This window comes from Octopus bimaculoides, chromosome 5, assembly GCF_001194135.2.
Source record: "Octopus bimaculoides isolate UCB-OBI-ISO-001 chromosome 5, ASM119413v2, whole genome shotgun sequence".
Taxonomy (NCBI): domain Eukaryota; kingdom Metazoa; phylum Mollusca; class Cephalopoda; order Octopoda; family Octopodidae; genus Octopus; species Octopus bimaculoides.
In genome coordinates, this window is record NC_068985.1 from 64,992,529 (window position 1) to 65,005,111 (window position 12,583).

At 35.9% G+C, this 12,583-nt stretch overlaps 1 protein-coding gene across 1 annotated transcript in view; it reads left to right on the forward strand.

Moving 5' to 3' along the window:
* The first annotated feature begins 1,398 nt into the window (after nt 1-1,398).
* Nucleotides 1,399-12,583, forward strand: part of LOC106869597 (uncharacterized) — a 296,444-nt gene continuing 285,259 nt past the window's right edge. Inside the window, exons 1-3 of the mRNA XM_052968067.1 lie at nt 1,399-1,436; nt 4,075-4,209; nt 7,349-7,448. Coding sequence (XP_052824027.1) covers nt 1,399-1,436; nt 4,075-4,209; nt 7,349-7,448 — 273 coding nt within the window. The remainder of the gene's footprint in view (nt 1,437-4,074; nt 4,210-7,348; nt 7,449-12,583) is intronic.

Sequence of the window (12,583 nt, forward strand, 5' to 3'; positions counted from 1 at the left end):
TGTTCTGTGAACATTGACAGAAGGGGAAAATTAGGAAATTAGGATTAAGGTTCCTAGCACACCTATCTATGTGTTCACTGACCTGTATCTGTCTGTATTGTGGGTGGCGGATTTGTTCTTCGACGGAGTGATATTCCTGTTTGGCCAATATATTGATTACCTCACCCTAAGCAGGTAATGGCATAGATTAGGTTTTCTGAGGCACAGGTGAAATTTGATTTAATCTTAAATATTAAACCTTGTTTAAAGTGGAACTCTGAACCCGCCAAAAGGTGGAGACATATGCCACAGTTAGACTGACCACATTTTTTCATTTTTAGTTCCCTTGTTAATGGATAAAGTCTTGCGCTGGTTAAAATTTTTTTCAATGATTTCGGTTGCATTTTGCTCTTGATAATTTTGTGTGAGCCTAAAATTTTGTTCATTGTTTTATCTCCTGTGAGAATGGGTAGATTTTGGATGATAGTGTTAAAAGCTTTGTTGTTTCTAGGGTTATGTGTGCAGATGTATGGGAGTATTTTTAAGTCTGGTTTAGTATTTCGGTTGACTTCCCTTAGTGTTCATACGTCTATTTCCTTTGCTCATTTAATCCCATCGTTTATTAATGACGTTGGGTAATGTCCCTTGATTAGTATTGATCTGAGTTCAAGGAATCTTTGTTCACAAGTATTGGTGTCCAAAACTATGGTACTGATTCTTTTTGCTAGATTGTAAGGTATATTCATTTTTATGTGTTTGGGGTGGCATGAGTTGAATAATAGATATTGTTTTGAATCTGTAGGTTTATAGAAGATGTCTGTTTTGGTGTGGTTATTGACTATTTTAATTCTGATGTCAAGAAAAGGGAGTTGTTTATTGCTGTGTTCCATGGTAAATTGTATGTTGCTATTGATATTGTTGAGCATTATTTTGAAATTGAGGAGTTTGTCCATGCTATCTTTCCAAAGTATAAAGCAATCATCTAAATACCTCTTCCAGTTCTCCTTTAAATAGCAATGAATTGAGGTGCCATATTTTTGTAGTGATTATTGGTATATTTTAAGTTCTAGGTAACCCATTACAAGGTTCGCAATCACTGGGGCAGCTTGGGCTCCCATTATAATTCCACATTTTTGTCAATAGTAGACTGTATCGAACATGAAATAGTTGTTCAGTAGGATGAATTTCAGTGCTGTCATTATGAATCTGTGGTTGATGCATCCTGGGATCTCTGGGTATTTTTCTAGCCAAAAGGTGATTGCTTCTATGCCATAATCATGTAGGATATTGGTGTGCAGGTTCACCACATCGAATGATACTAACAGGGTTCCTTCATTTATTCTCTTCGGGAGGTGGTTAAGCATGTCTAAGTCATCCCCGATGAAGCTTTTCACATATTTTAGAAACGGTTTGAGTAAGATGTCGAGGAAGTTGCTCAAACAGGGTCTTAGTTTGAGGTAAGTAGGAGGAGGAACATTAATGCTTAGGCTTGGAGAATCTTTGCAATATGTAGATATTTGTGTATTTTAGGTAATTTGTAGAGTAGACTTGGTTTGTATTTAAAATTAGATAAATAGTCAATTTCTTTTTTAGTGAGGCCCTTTCCATGTATTTGAAGTAAGGAGGATAAGTTTTTAAGTGTCTGTTTTCTGTGGGTTATATTGTACTATCTTCTCATAGTAAATATTATTTTCCAGCATGGAGAGTACTAAATTTTTATAGTACTCTGTGTCCATCACTACTACCGCACTTCCTTTATTGGCTTCTTTAATCGTCAGATTTGTATCATTTTTTAACTCGATTAGGTTTTTCCACTCATTTGTGTTAAGGCTGGATTTAATTCCTTGTTTTTGTAGGGTATTGAAAAGAAAGTTGGTAATGTGTTCACCAAAATCATCAAGTACTTTATTTCTCCATTTTGTAGGACAGTATTCGTTTTTGTTTTTTACTAACGAGTCATCTTCACTGGTGTAGTTGTGGAGTGCTTCTGAGAGGTGCAATTTGCAACAAAAATCCATAGTGTTATCCTTAATTTCATTTGGGTTTGATCTGCAAGGGGTTGGTGTAAACTTTAAACCCCATGCTAGAATTTTAGTTTGTGTAGTACTTAGGATTTTCTTTGATAAGTTGATTATTTTCGGTTGTACATTTTGTTCCATTTCACATCACTGTTTCTTTGATTTAGGTCTAAAAAAAGGGTTCTAGGAGGTGGATTGTTGTGGGAAGTCTGTATTGTTGTTTGGTTTGGTGAGGAAAAAATGGGATGTAGTGTGTCTGTGGTAGTATGTTTGTGGTGGGGTGACTGTAGCAGACTAGATTATGGGGATCTTGTTCAAAACGGGGGCACCAGTTTTCATTAATGTTTTATGTAGTGTTTTTGGTACCGAAAGACTTTCAAACTTTGTATACTTATCTATTTTGTGTTATAGAACAGAAAAAAATTTTTGTATTCGAATTTATTTCATGTAAAAAATTGTCTTATTTCGATAATTTCAACCAATCACTGACAAGTATTCAGCTGTTTACACTTACTCCTTTGGCAGTTTAAGCGGTGTAAAGCGTATTTAATCTCCATTTATAATTTCGTTAACATCTGCCTGAACTATATGTGTACATTTGCTTCTTTCATTTTCTTTCACGCGTGTTTATTTCGTTAACATCTGCCTGAACTGTATGAAAGGTTTATTAGCTACTGCCTAACCCTAACCCTAACCCTAACCCTACTGCCAATATGCTTCAGCCATTTTTTGACAAGGAAATAATAATTTTATCACCGCCAGAATTGTTTGAGAATCGTTTGTTTACGTAGTCAGCACTTAATGTATTCGGCTGAATGGACGTCAGTCATTGGTTGAAATTACAGAAATACGACAACTTTAACATGAAATAACTTGCGATGTACGTTTTTTTTGTTAAGAAGACTAAGAGAAAAAGATGTTTATATGACACATTCTACCAGTGTCCCAAGTTTCAAAGTGTTTCGTTAAGAAAATACTGGTGCCCCCGTTTTGAACAAGATCCGATTATGGTTGTACTGAAGGTTGTTATATTGTCTATGGTTGATGTGGTTTTGGTTAAATTTATTTTTCATTTTGTAATGTGGGTGGAGGGAGAAATTATGTTGTCTAGTTAGGTTGTGTCTAGTTGAATGCTTTAAGTATCCATATTGAGGGTTAAGTCTGGGAGGCAAATTTTTCCATTGACTGTAAGATGTTGGGAGTAGACTGGTAGGTAGTGGTTCCCGAAAGTTTAGGTTAGTTTGGAGACTTGGATGGATCTTTTGATTTGTATGCAGGAGTCCTTGAAAATTATGTCTGGATTTTCTATTACAAGCTGAATTCCTATTTGTTGTTTGAATGTTAGTTTTGGGTATAAGGGAGGTTAGGTCGGTGGAGTTGTGTCCCCTAGATTGTCTGTGGTTTGAGTTAGATAAATGTGGATTCATTTCTGCGTATAGTTTCTATTTTCAACCATATTTCTATTATATATATATATATATATATATATATATATATATGCATATATATGTATGTTATTTATATTATTATGGAGGCGCAATGGCCCAGTGGTTAGGGCAGTGGACTTGCAGTCATAGGATCACGGTTTCGATTCCCAGACCAGGCGTTGTGAGTCTTTATTGAGCGAAAACCCCTAAAGCTCTACGAGGCTCCGGCAGGGGATGGTGGCGAACCCTACTGTACTCTTTCACCACAACTTTCTCTCACTCTTACTTCCTGTTTCTGTTGTGCCTGTAATTCAAAGGGTCAGCCTTGTCACACTGTGTCACGCTGAATATCCCCGAGAACTACGTTAAAGGTACACATGTCTGTGGAGTGCTCAGCCACTTGCACGTTAATATCACGAGCAGGCTGTTCCGTTGATCGGATCAACTGGAACCCTCGACGTCAATATTATTATACATACATACATACACTTATGCATGCATATATTAAATACAAAATTATAAATTATGAACCACCTTGTGGCCGAGCATAATTAATGGACAGTACCAGACAGTCATCCAGTATGATTGACAAGAACAGTATTGCTAGATCCATTTCACACTATGTATGCAAAAAATTTACATCTAACTAGGCAGAATGACAAGGGTAAAAAGAAACCACTTGGCTTCAGGAAAACTGTAATAAAACCTGAGGAGAGCATGATTTTATCAAAACCTTTTGGTGGAAGACTTCTAGAGTTATATCTCTTATTGTGGATTAAAAAGAGGTAATAAAGTAATTAGGTAAAGTCATATAGTAAGGTAAGGTAGATTAGTAAAAGACACAAACTGTCTGTAACTGTGCTTTATATGCACACAAATAAATGAGAAGGAAGGAGGGAAAGACAGTGAGTGGGAGACAAGTAGAGAGATAGAGAGGTGTGGAGGATTACAAGGGTCAACTGAAAAGTTCATAGACTGACCAAGAGACTCTAATGGAATGTGACCAAATGAGGTTTATTTTTCAACATAGTCCCTTTGCAGTCCACACACTTGCAGTGCTTGGATCCCATTGGTGAAGAAGCTTTCATTCTGTTGCTCAAAAATAGTAATCAACAGTAGACATGATGACATCATCCCTGTGATACTGGCTCCCAGTCAAGTAATTTTTCATGTTGGTGAACAGATGAGAGTTGTTTCCACTGCATGGATTGTCTCTTTGTCTTTGGCTCAAAGTAATGGACCCAACACTCATCCTGAGTTAAGAAATGTTCAGAGAAACCAATTGAATCTACCTCAAACAATGTCAGATTTTCCTGGGATATGATCAGCTTGGCGCACTTTTGATCAGGTGTCAGATTTGACACCCACCAAGCAGAAACCTTCATTATGCCAAGTTCATTATGCAGAATATTCTCAGTTCTTTCATAGGATATGTTAATAGTATTGGCTATTTGATTTATTGTCGATCACCTGTCATCTATCATCATGTGGTAAACACAACCAATGTTTTCTTCAGTGGTGGCAGTTGCAGTATGTCCAGACCTTGGGTCACCTTCAAGACTCTTTCCCGCTTAAATTCAGTTGTCTACTTTCACACTGTTGATAAAGCTGTTGTACCATCCCCTAATGTAGCAACCATATCAGCATGAATGTCATTTAGGACTAAACCCTTTTTCTGCAGGTACTTGATAATTTCCTGATGCCAAATTTTGTTGATTTTCAAGAGAAGTTGCTACTAGTTACTTTTAAAGTGTTCTTTAAATAGTCAGATATCAGTTTACCTGAAAAGAAACAATTATTAATAAGAATAGTTGAAATTAATGCATGCAAGATTTCACAGCTGTAGCATCACTCCTTCATAGTCAGCCTATAAACTTTTCAGCCTGCTCTTGTACTTAGAATGTTCATTACATTAGAAGAGAGCAAATCTCATATTAAAGCAATTACTAGTCTGCTATTTGGAGAGACTTGACTAGTTTCTGAGAATATATTTATGCTCATAGATCATAAAAACATTTATTTTGGAGTTCAAAGAGACCTCCAGATGACGAGAACCCTTCAGAATCATCCTCATCTTAACAAAGCAGAGCCTTCATCTCTTGCTGCTGTTAAGATATGGCCTGCATCTTTCACTCAGCCTCCAGTTGAAATCAAACATCACATATGTCAAGATAGCATCATAAGATTTAACCTTTCCTGGATTTACAGAAGACCTATAGCTGTTCAGTCACATCTTGACAAGGTTTTCTTACATATCACTGTACTTGCATTATCCCTCAGGGGTCATTGGCTACAACCTCCACTCCCTATATAACTGTTTCTGCATTATTTTGGCTATTAAGTGAGCAAGTGTTATTATTTCTTCATAAGCATGTAAACATCTATTTAGGAGGATTAATGGTAGCAAAAAGAGAGCCTCTCATCTCTCTCTATGATGCAACAATCATGGTAGGGGCAGAGCTAGGTTTACTGCATTGTGGATTTTTATCCTTCTGTATTTAGGTAACTGTTGTGTAAGGTACTCATGTTAGCTAAAAATTATGGATATTAGTGAAAGGGATATAATGCTTGCCAGCAGATCAGCTTTTTTTGACACTGTGTTGGAAGTTTTTGACAGTACTGGTATCTGTGACCATTAAAGTTGTATTTTCTAAACACCCTATATAGAAAATTCTCTTCAACCACCTTTGGCCTATATAGAGATGACTCCTTGGTCATATCTAAAGGTGCAAATGGACACACCCTAGATTGAATCAGAAAAGGTCTATACTCTCACTACCTTTGATCTTAGGATTATCATAGATACAAATCTGTCAATAGTTACCATTTTAGCTGAGTTACAGTATTTTCCCGCTGCGACCCTTATTATTTAAAAACCTCATGCAAAATGTAACTAAGAGGATCTTCAAATCCTCCAGTAAGCATATTCTTTTATTCTTTTGCTTGTTTCAGTCATTTGACTGTAGCCATGCTGAAGCACTACCTTTTAGTCAAAGAAATTGACCCCCTGTGCTTATTCTTTGTAAGCCTGGTACTTATTCTATCAGTCTCTTCTGTTAAACTGCTAAGTATGGGGATGTAAACACACCTACATCGGTTGGTAAACAATGGTAGGGAAGCACAGACACATAAACATATCCGTATATTTGATGGACTTCTTTCAGTTCCCATTTACCAAAATCCACTCATAAGGCTTTGGTTGGCCTGAGGCTATAGTAGAAGACACTTGCCCAAAGTGTCATGCAGCAGGACTAAATCCAGAACCATGTGCATGGGAAACAAGCTTCTTACCACACAGCTATGCCTGTGCCTTAATATGATTCTTAAAACAGCTAGTAATCACAGCTTCATTATAGTAAGAGGCCACTACCCCTTACTATAATGTGGCTGTGGCTGCTAGCAGTTTCAAGAAATAAATTCATTATATGCTTGACCCATGCCGACACAAAAAGCACTACCATAAAGTCATTTGGTTCTCACACTTTTCTCTCTAAATGTTAAAATCTGTGTATGTAGGGCTATTCTTAGATTAACAGAAACATTTTATATTTGCACATAAATATAGAAAACTATTCATTAGTTTTCTATATTTCTTTTAGCTGCATAACAAATATGAAGCAGTCTTAGCTAATAGTTTCAGACATAACATAGAGGTAAACTATTCATGCAGAGGTAGTAACACATGCCTGCTTAACAGCCAATATGCCAAGAGACCATTATGTATGAAGTGGAAGCCATACCCAGGTATTCCAGTGGGTTGAAGCTAGTGCAATGGAACAATTTCTATATTTTAAACATTCTTCTTTAAAAGTTTATTTTTATCAGGTTTGGTGGTGTTATGTATTTAACATTTTATTATTACATTAACATTTAATTAATGATATATTGCAAGTAATATTTTATTTTTCCTTTTTTTTTTTGTAGAATTAAACTAAGAATTAAAACCAATAAAGAACAGTTTGAAGAAAAAGATAGCATGGAAGCTACTTTAAGAAAAAGCTACATTTCTACAAATTCAGAAAAGGTTAAATGTTTTAGATTAATGATATTGCATTACTGAAAAATTATAATCAAAATTTTTATTACTAAATTTTAAATTTGCAGTGGATTGTTATTTCTTTTATATGAATTGCATATCCTACTTTTATTTATTGAATCATTGAGATTTTCATTGATGATACTTAAACAGCAGGCCTGAAATTTTGAAACTATGATTTAAAAAAAAATTTAATGCAAAAGTTTTATTATTGAATTAAAATATATTAGTAAATGAAATTCTAGTAAATCTCTTCCATAGATGGAAGTAATATGTTAATGCCATTTTTAACAGTTTTTATAACTCTTTTCAAATTATTTAAATTAAATAGAAAGCAGTTATGAGCAGGTCAGAATGTTCTTAATTGTATATACTAATAGAAGTTGCTATGCTAATTTCCTTAGCATTCTGAGAATGCATAACTATAGTTGAGATTTCTTTACTATAGTAATATTGTTTCTAGACATTGTGATCTCTTGTAGACTTGGAACTGTACTAAGACTTGAAACTACATCCTTTTTAATTTATATTTGCTTAGAACATTTTGACTCTCTGCACTTCACATACTATATTACTACTCCTGCACCTTTTTCTTCATTCATTATTGTCACCGATCAAACTATTATGCTGGTGCTTGCATTTTTGATCAGGTGTGAAGAGTTTGGAATTGACAGTTATGAGTAAAAAGTGGAAAAGTAAACAGGTTCTGTACATACCTGTGGCAAAGTTGACCTTGGCAAGATTTGAATTTAGAGTATAGAGATGATCATCCTATGTAAGTAGGCAACAGTGTATCTCATTTCTAAAAAGTGAAACCTCTCTAACTCTGCTGACAGCCAACTTACTATTCACTCTTCAACATTTTAAAGGTAATGGAAACAATTGCTAGCAACAACCCTCAAAGACCACCACTATGTTTCCATAGATCAGAATCTAATTAGAAACTGTCACTTTTAAAAACTTTTGTCATGTCATGTTATTGCTTTTGACATCAACAACTCGCTTAACCTTGTGTAGCATGAAAACTTAGCAAAGTTATCCATCTATAGATGCCACCTATCTCTCTACTAGGGCCAGAAGCTTCCTCACTAACTCACATTATCATCTCTGGCATCCTCTGTATTGTTAGTATCCCCACACCCTTTCTTCTGCACATAGAAAATACTCCTATGGACTTCTGTCGATCCTTAACCTTCTATATCATCCATATAACCATACTATCTCATACCATACCTTCAATACTTTAAGGAATTTCACTGAGAACATGATGACTTAGTCTTTTTCAATGGTACAAAGATATGTTTGCTACATACATCAAAGTGACTATTTTGTTCCTCACTCCATTCAGTCATGATCAATCAAAACATAGCCAAAACTGCAACACAAAGACAAAAGTTTCAAGACATACATCAGCCCTGATCAGGTGCTAACATTCTGTGAAATTTAAAGTAGACCAACATTAGAGTGCTACTTATGTATATGAAATGTAACTGCTGCTACAAATGACCTTGGATACATCTAAAAGAAGGTTATTTCACTGGTTGGTAAAGATTCACTTATCAAGATGATGCTTAAACCACAAGCTCACATAAACCCTGTTTCCTCATCTTGCCTCTTCTACCACTATCACAACAGTTACTTCTCTGAACAAGTTAGCTGCTTTCTCTCTCCTCTCATCCATCTCTCCACATTATTGCTGATATACTTTGTGATTATTATTAAGGTGATATATTGATAGGGCCATTAGAATATTGAACAAAATACCTTGAAATATTTCTTCTGATTCTTTACTTTCTGAGTTCAAATTACTCTAAGATCAATTCTGCCTCTTATCCTTTTGAGGCCTTATGAGCTCATGGATGTTATCTAACCATCTTGTTTGCAGTCTATCCCTGGGTCTCCTGCCAGTTCATTTTGCCCATAAAACCTGTCCAATGATTCTTTCCTGGGACATTCTTACCACATGTGTTAGAGTCATTTTAATGAGTGACAGAGGGAGGAGGCTGAATTAAGTGCGAGAATTGCAGAAACTGGTTTAGTAATGCACCATTTTCAGCATTCAGTCATCAGAAGATGGGAGGTATGTGTAAAAGCTAAACTTGCTATTTTCAGTTCAGTGTTTATGCCTACCCTTATCTATGGTCATAAATTTTGGGTAATGATTGACATAATACGACTGTGAATACAAGTGGTAGAAATGGTGTTCCTCTGAAAGGTCTTTGAAGCAATGTTACTCATAGAGTTCATAAATCAAAGCAATAGAAACATAGAAGCATCAATAATATTAATATGCCAATTTGTTCTTTTTGTATGTTCCTGTCATGTGTATCACACTTACTTCAAAGAAGTGAGTGGCAAAGCGAGAGAGAGGAGGACAGAGAGGAAGTAAGCAAGAAAGAGAGAGAGAGAGAGTGAAAGAGACAGTAAGTGGTGACAGCTTTCTTTTTGTGTTTTTAAATGTTTCAGAGAGGAAGCAACAGAGAAAGAGAGTGAATGAGACAGTGAGTGGTGATGGCATTTGTTTTGTGTTTTTAAATGTTTATCACATTGCAAGAAAAGTAGATACATAGATAAATACACACATTGTTAAATTAAAAGCGGGAGAGAGGAGAGACACAGTGGAAGTGAGAGAGACAGTAAATACATAGATCCAAAGAAAAGTTGATATATAGACACAGCAAATATTGCACGTCACTTTCACTTTCCGTTACCATACAAGGATAAAATTAACTTGCAAGTGGCTGAGTACTCTACAGACATGCATATCATTAACGTAGTTCTCAGGGAGATTCAGCCTCACACAGAATATGACAAGGCTACAACTCACTTTGGCCAGCTGAGTGGACTGGAGCAAGATAAACCTTCAAGTGGTTGGAAGAAAACGAAAAAAGATCCTATATAGAGGCAGGAAAACTTTTTTAGTCATTAGGGTCACTGTGGGTGTTAATCTGGTCCTAACAGCGGCATTTGTGGGTCTCAAAAATCTGGAGGCCAAGGCCCCAGAAAAATATTGATGTGCAGACTGTTGTTATCAAACTGAGCATGAGTTGAGGGCAAATATAAGACAGAATAGCAATTATTTCATTTTAGCTTTCTCTGCTTATATTAAACACATGATGTTTTTGCCTTACAATATGGAACATTTCCTTTTCTTTCATTCTTTTTTAAAAAATGGTACTCCATCGGTTACGATGACGAAGTTCCTGTTTATCTGATCTATGAACAATCCACTCATAAAATTAACACGCAAGTGGCTGAGTACTCCACAGACATGCATACCATGAGGTAGTTCTCAGGGAGATTCAGTCTCACACAGAATGTGACAAGGCTGACCCCTTTGAATTACAGCTACAACTCATTTTTGCCAGCTGAGTGGACTGCAGCAAGGTGAAGTAGAGTACCTTGCTCAAAAACAGCACACCGCAGGGAATTGTACCCATGACTTTGCAATCGTAGATTGAACATCCCTAACCAATGAGCCACGTACCTTCACTCTCTTAACTGTAGAGAAAAGGAGCGACACAGACAAAGAAAGGAAAGTCTCAGTCATGTACAATGACAATTAGACTGAAATACAATCAATCTTTTCTAGCTTCTTTGCTTTTAACAATAAAAAAGAGGGAAAGACATTTAGTAATGAATAAAGGGAAAGTCTTTCAGGTGTTTACGTTTTTATTCTAGGAGTTCTAGAATGATTGACTGTTAGTTCTCTTTTCTTTCCCTCACCCCTGGTACCTATTCACCTTCTTTCATAGTTCTTCATGTCTTTTAGTTGGGTGGGGGGAATGACCAAGTTTTTTTTCAGGCATGTTTAATGTTTTCTCTACAAAATACAAACAAGTCCCTCCACCCTTCCTTTTTTTTTCTTTGCATACAAAAATTAATGCAAATTTCGAACAGGTTATAGCTGTGAAAAGAGCCCAGAAAAATGGGTAACACCCCCTACAAAATGGGTGGGGGAGAAATGTTGCTAACAGGTGGCTACACAAAATTAAACTCTATACTTTAAAGAGTGTTTTCTACTATAGCCTCGGGCCAACCAAACTGAAAGAAGCCTGTCATATATATATATTATATATTTTTTTATATATTTTTTTTTGTTGTGTCTGTGTTTGTCTCCCCACCATCATTGTTTGACAACTGATGTTGGTGTGTTTGCATCCCTGTAACTTAGCTGTTCAGCAGAAGAGACTGATGAAATAAGCACTAGGCTTACAGAGAATAAGCGCAGGGGTTGATTTCTTCAACTAAAGGGCAGTGCTCCAGCATGGCCACAATCAAATGACTGAAATAAGCAAAAGAATAAAAGAATACCAGAAGAAGGTTATGTACCACTAAACCAAGAATGTTCTTTGAATATGTACGACGTATTTTAAGGCTAAATAGTAATTCTATTTACGTTTGCATAACTGAGATATTTTGGTTGGATTATATAGTCATTGGTTTTACACATCTTTCTATATTCTATAACTCTCACGATATAGAAACATTTCTCATGGCATCAGCACACAATTTACCGATGCTTACATTTTTTATGTTTTCTGTGAATTTTTCATGGGTCCAGCTAGTTATTGTTATTATCATTATCATATATGGAAGGTGTCCTTGTTTGTCTCCTCTGTGTGTAGCCCCTTGTGGGCAGTAAAGAAATAGGTATTTTGCCCTTGCTACATTCTGAGTTCAAATTTCACCAAGGTTGACTTTGCCTTTCAACTTTTGAGATCAATGAATTAAGTACCAGTGAAACACTGAAGTTGATGTAACTGACTAGTCCGCCCCACCCAAATTTCAGTCCTTGTGCCTTTAGTAGAAAGGATTGTTGTTATTATTATTATTATTATGCTCAGTAGTTTTATTTTTATAATGTGCTTTCACTTCACTACCGAGCGCAGCTCTGTGTGCCTTGGGTATGTGCTGTGGTTTGCTGTGATGCTCTTATGGTTACTGTATTGAAAGTGTTTTGCGTAGGATGTGTGCAGTGCCCAGTAGTGCAATTTTCTGTATGTTATATATATTTGTAAGTCCTGGTGTTTTTGTTATGTATTTGTCTGAATATTTTTTTATTATACCTAAGGCACCTACTATGATAGGAATTGTTTCTGTTTTTAGATTCCACATTCAAG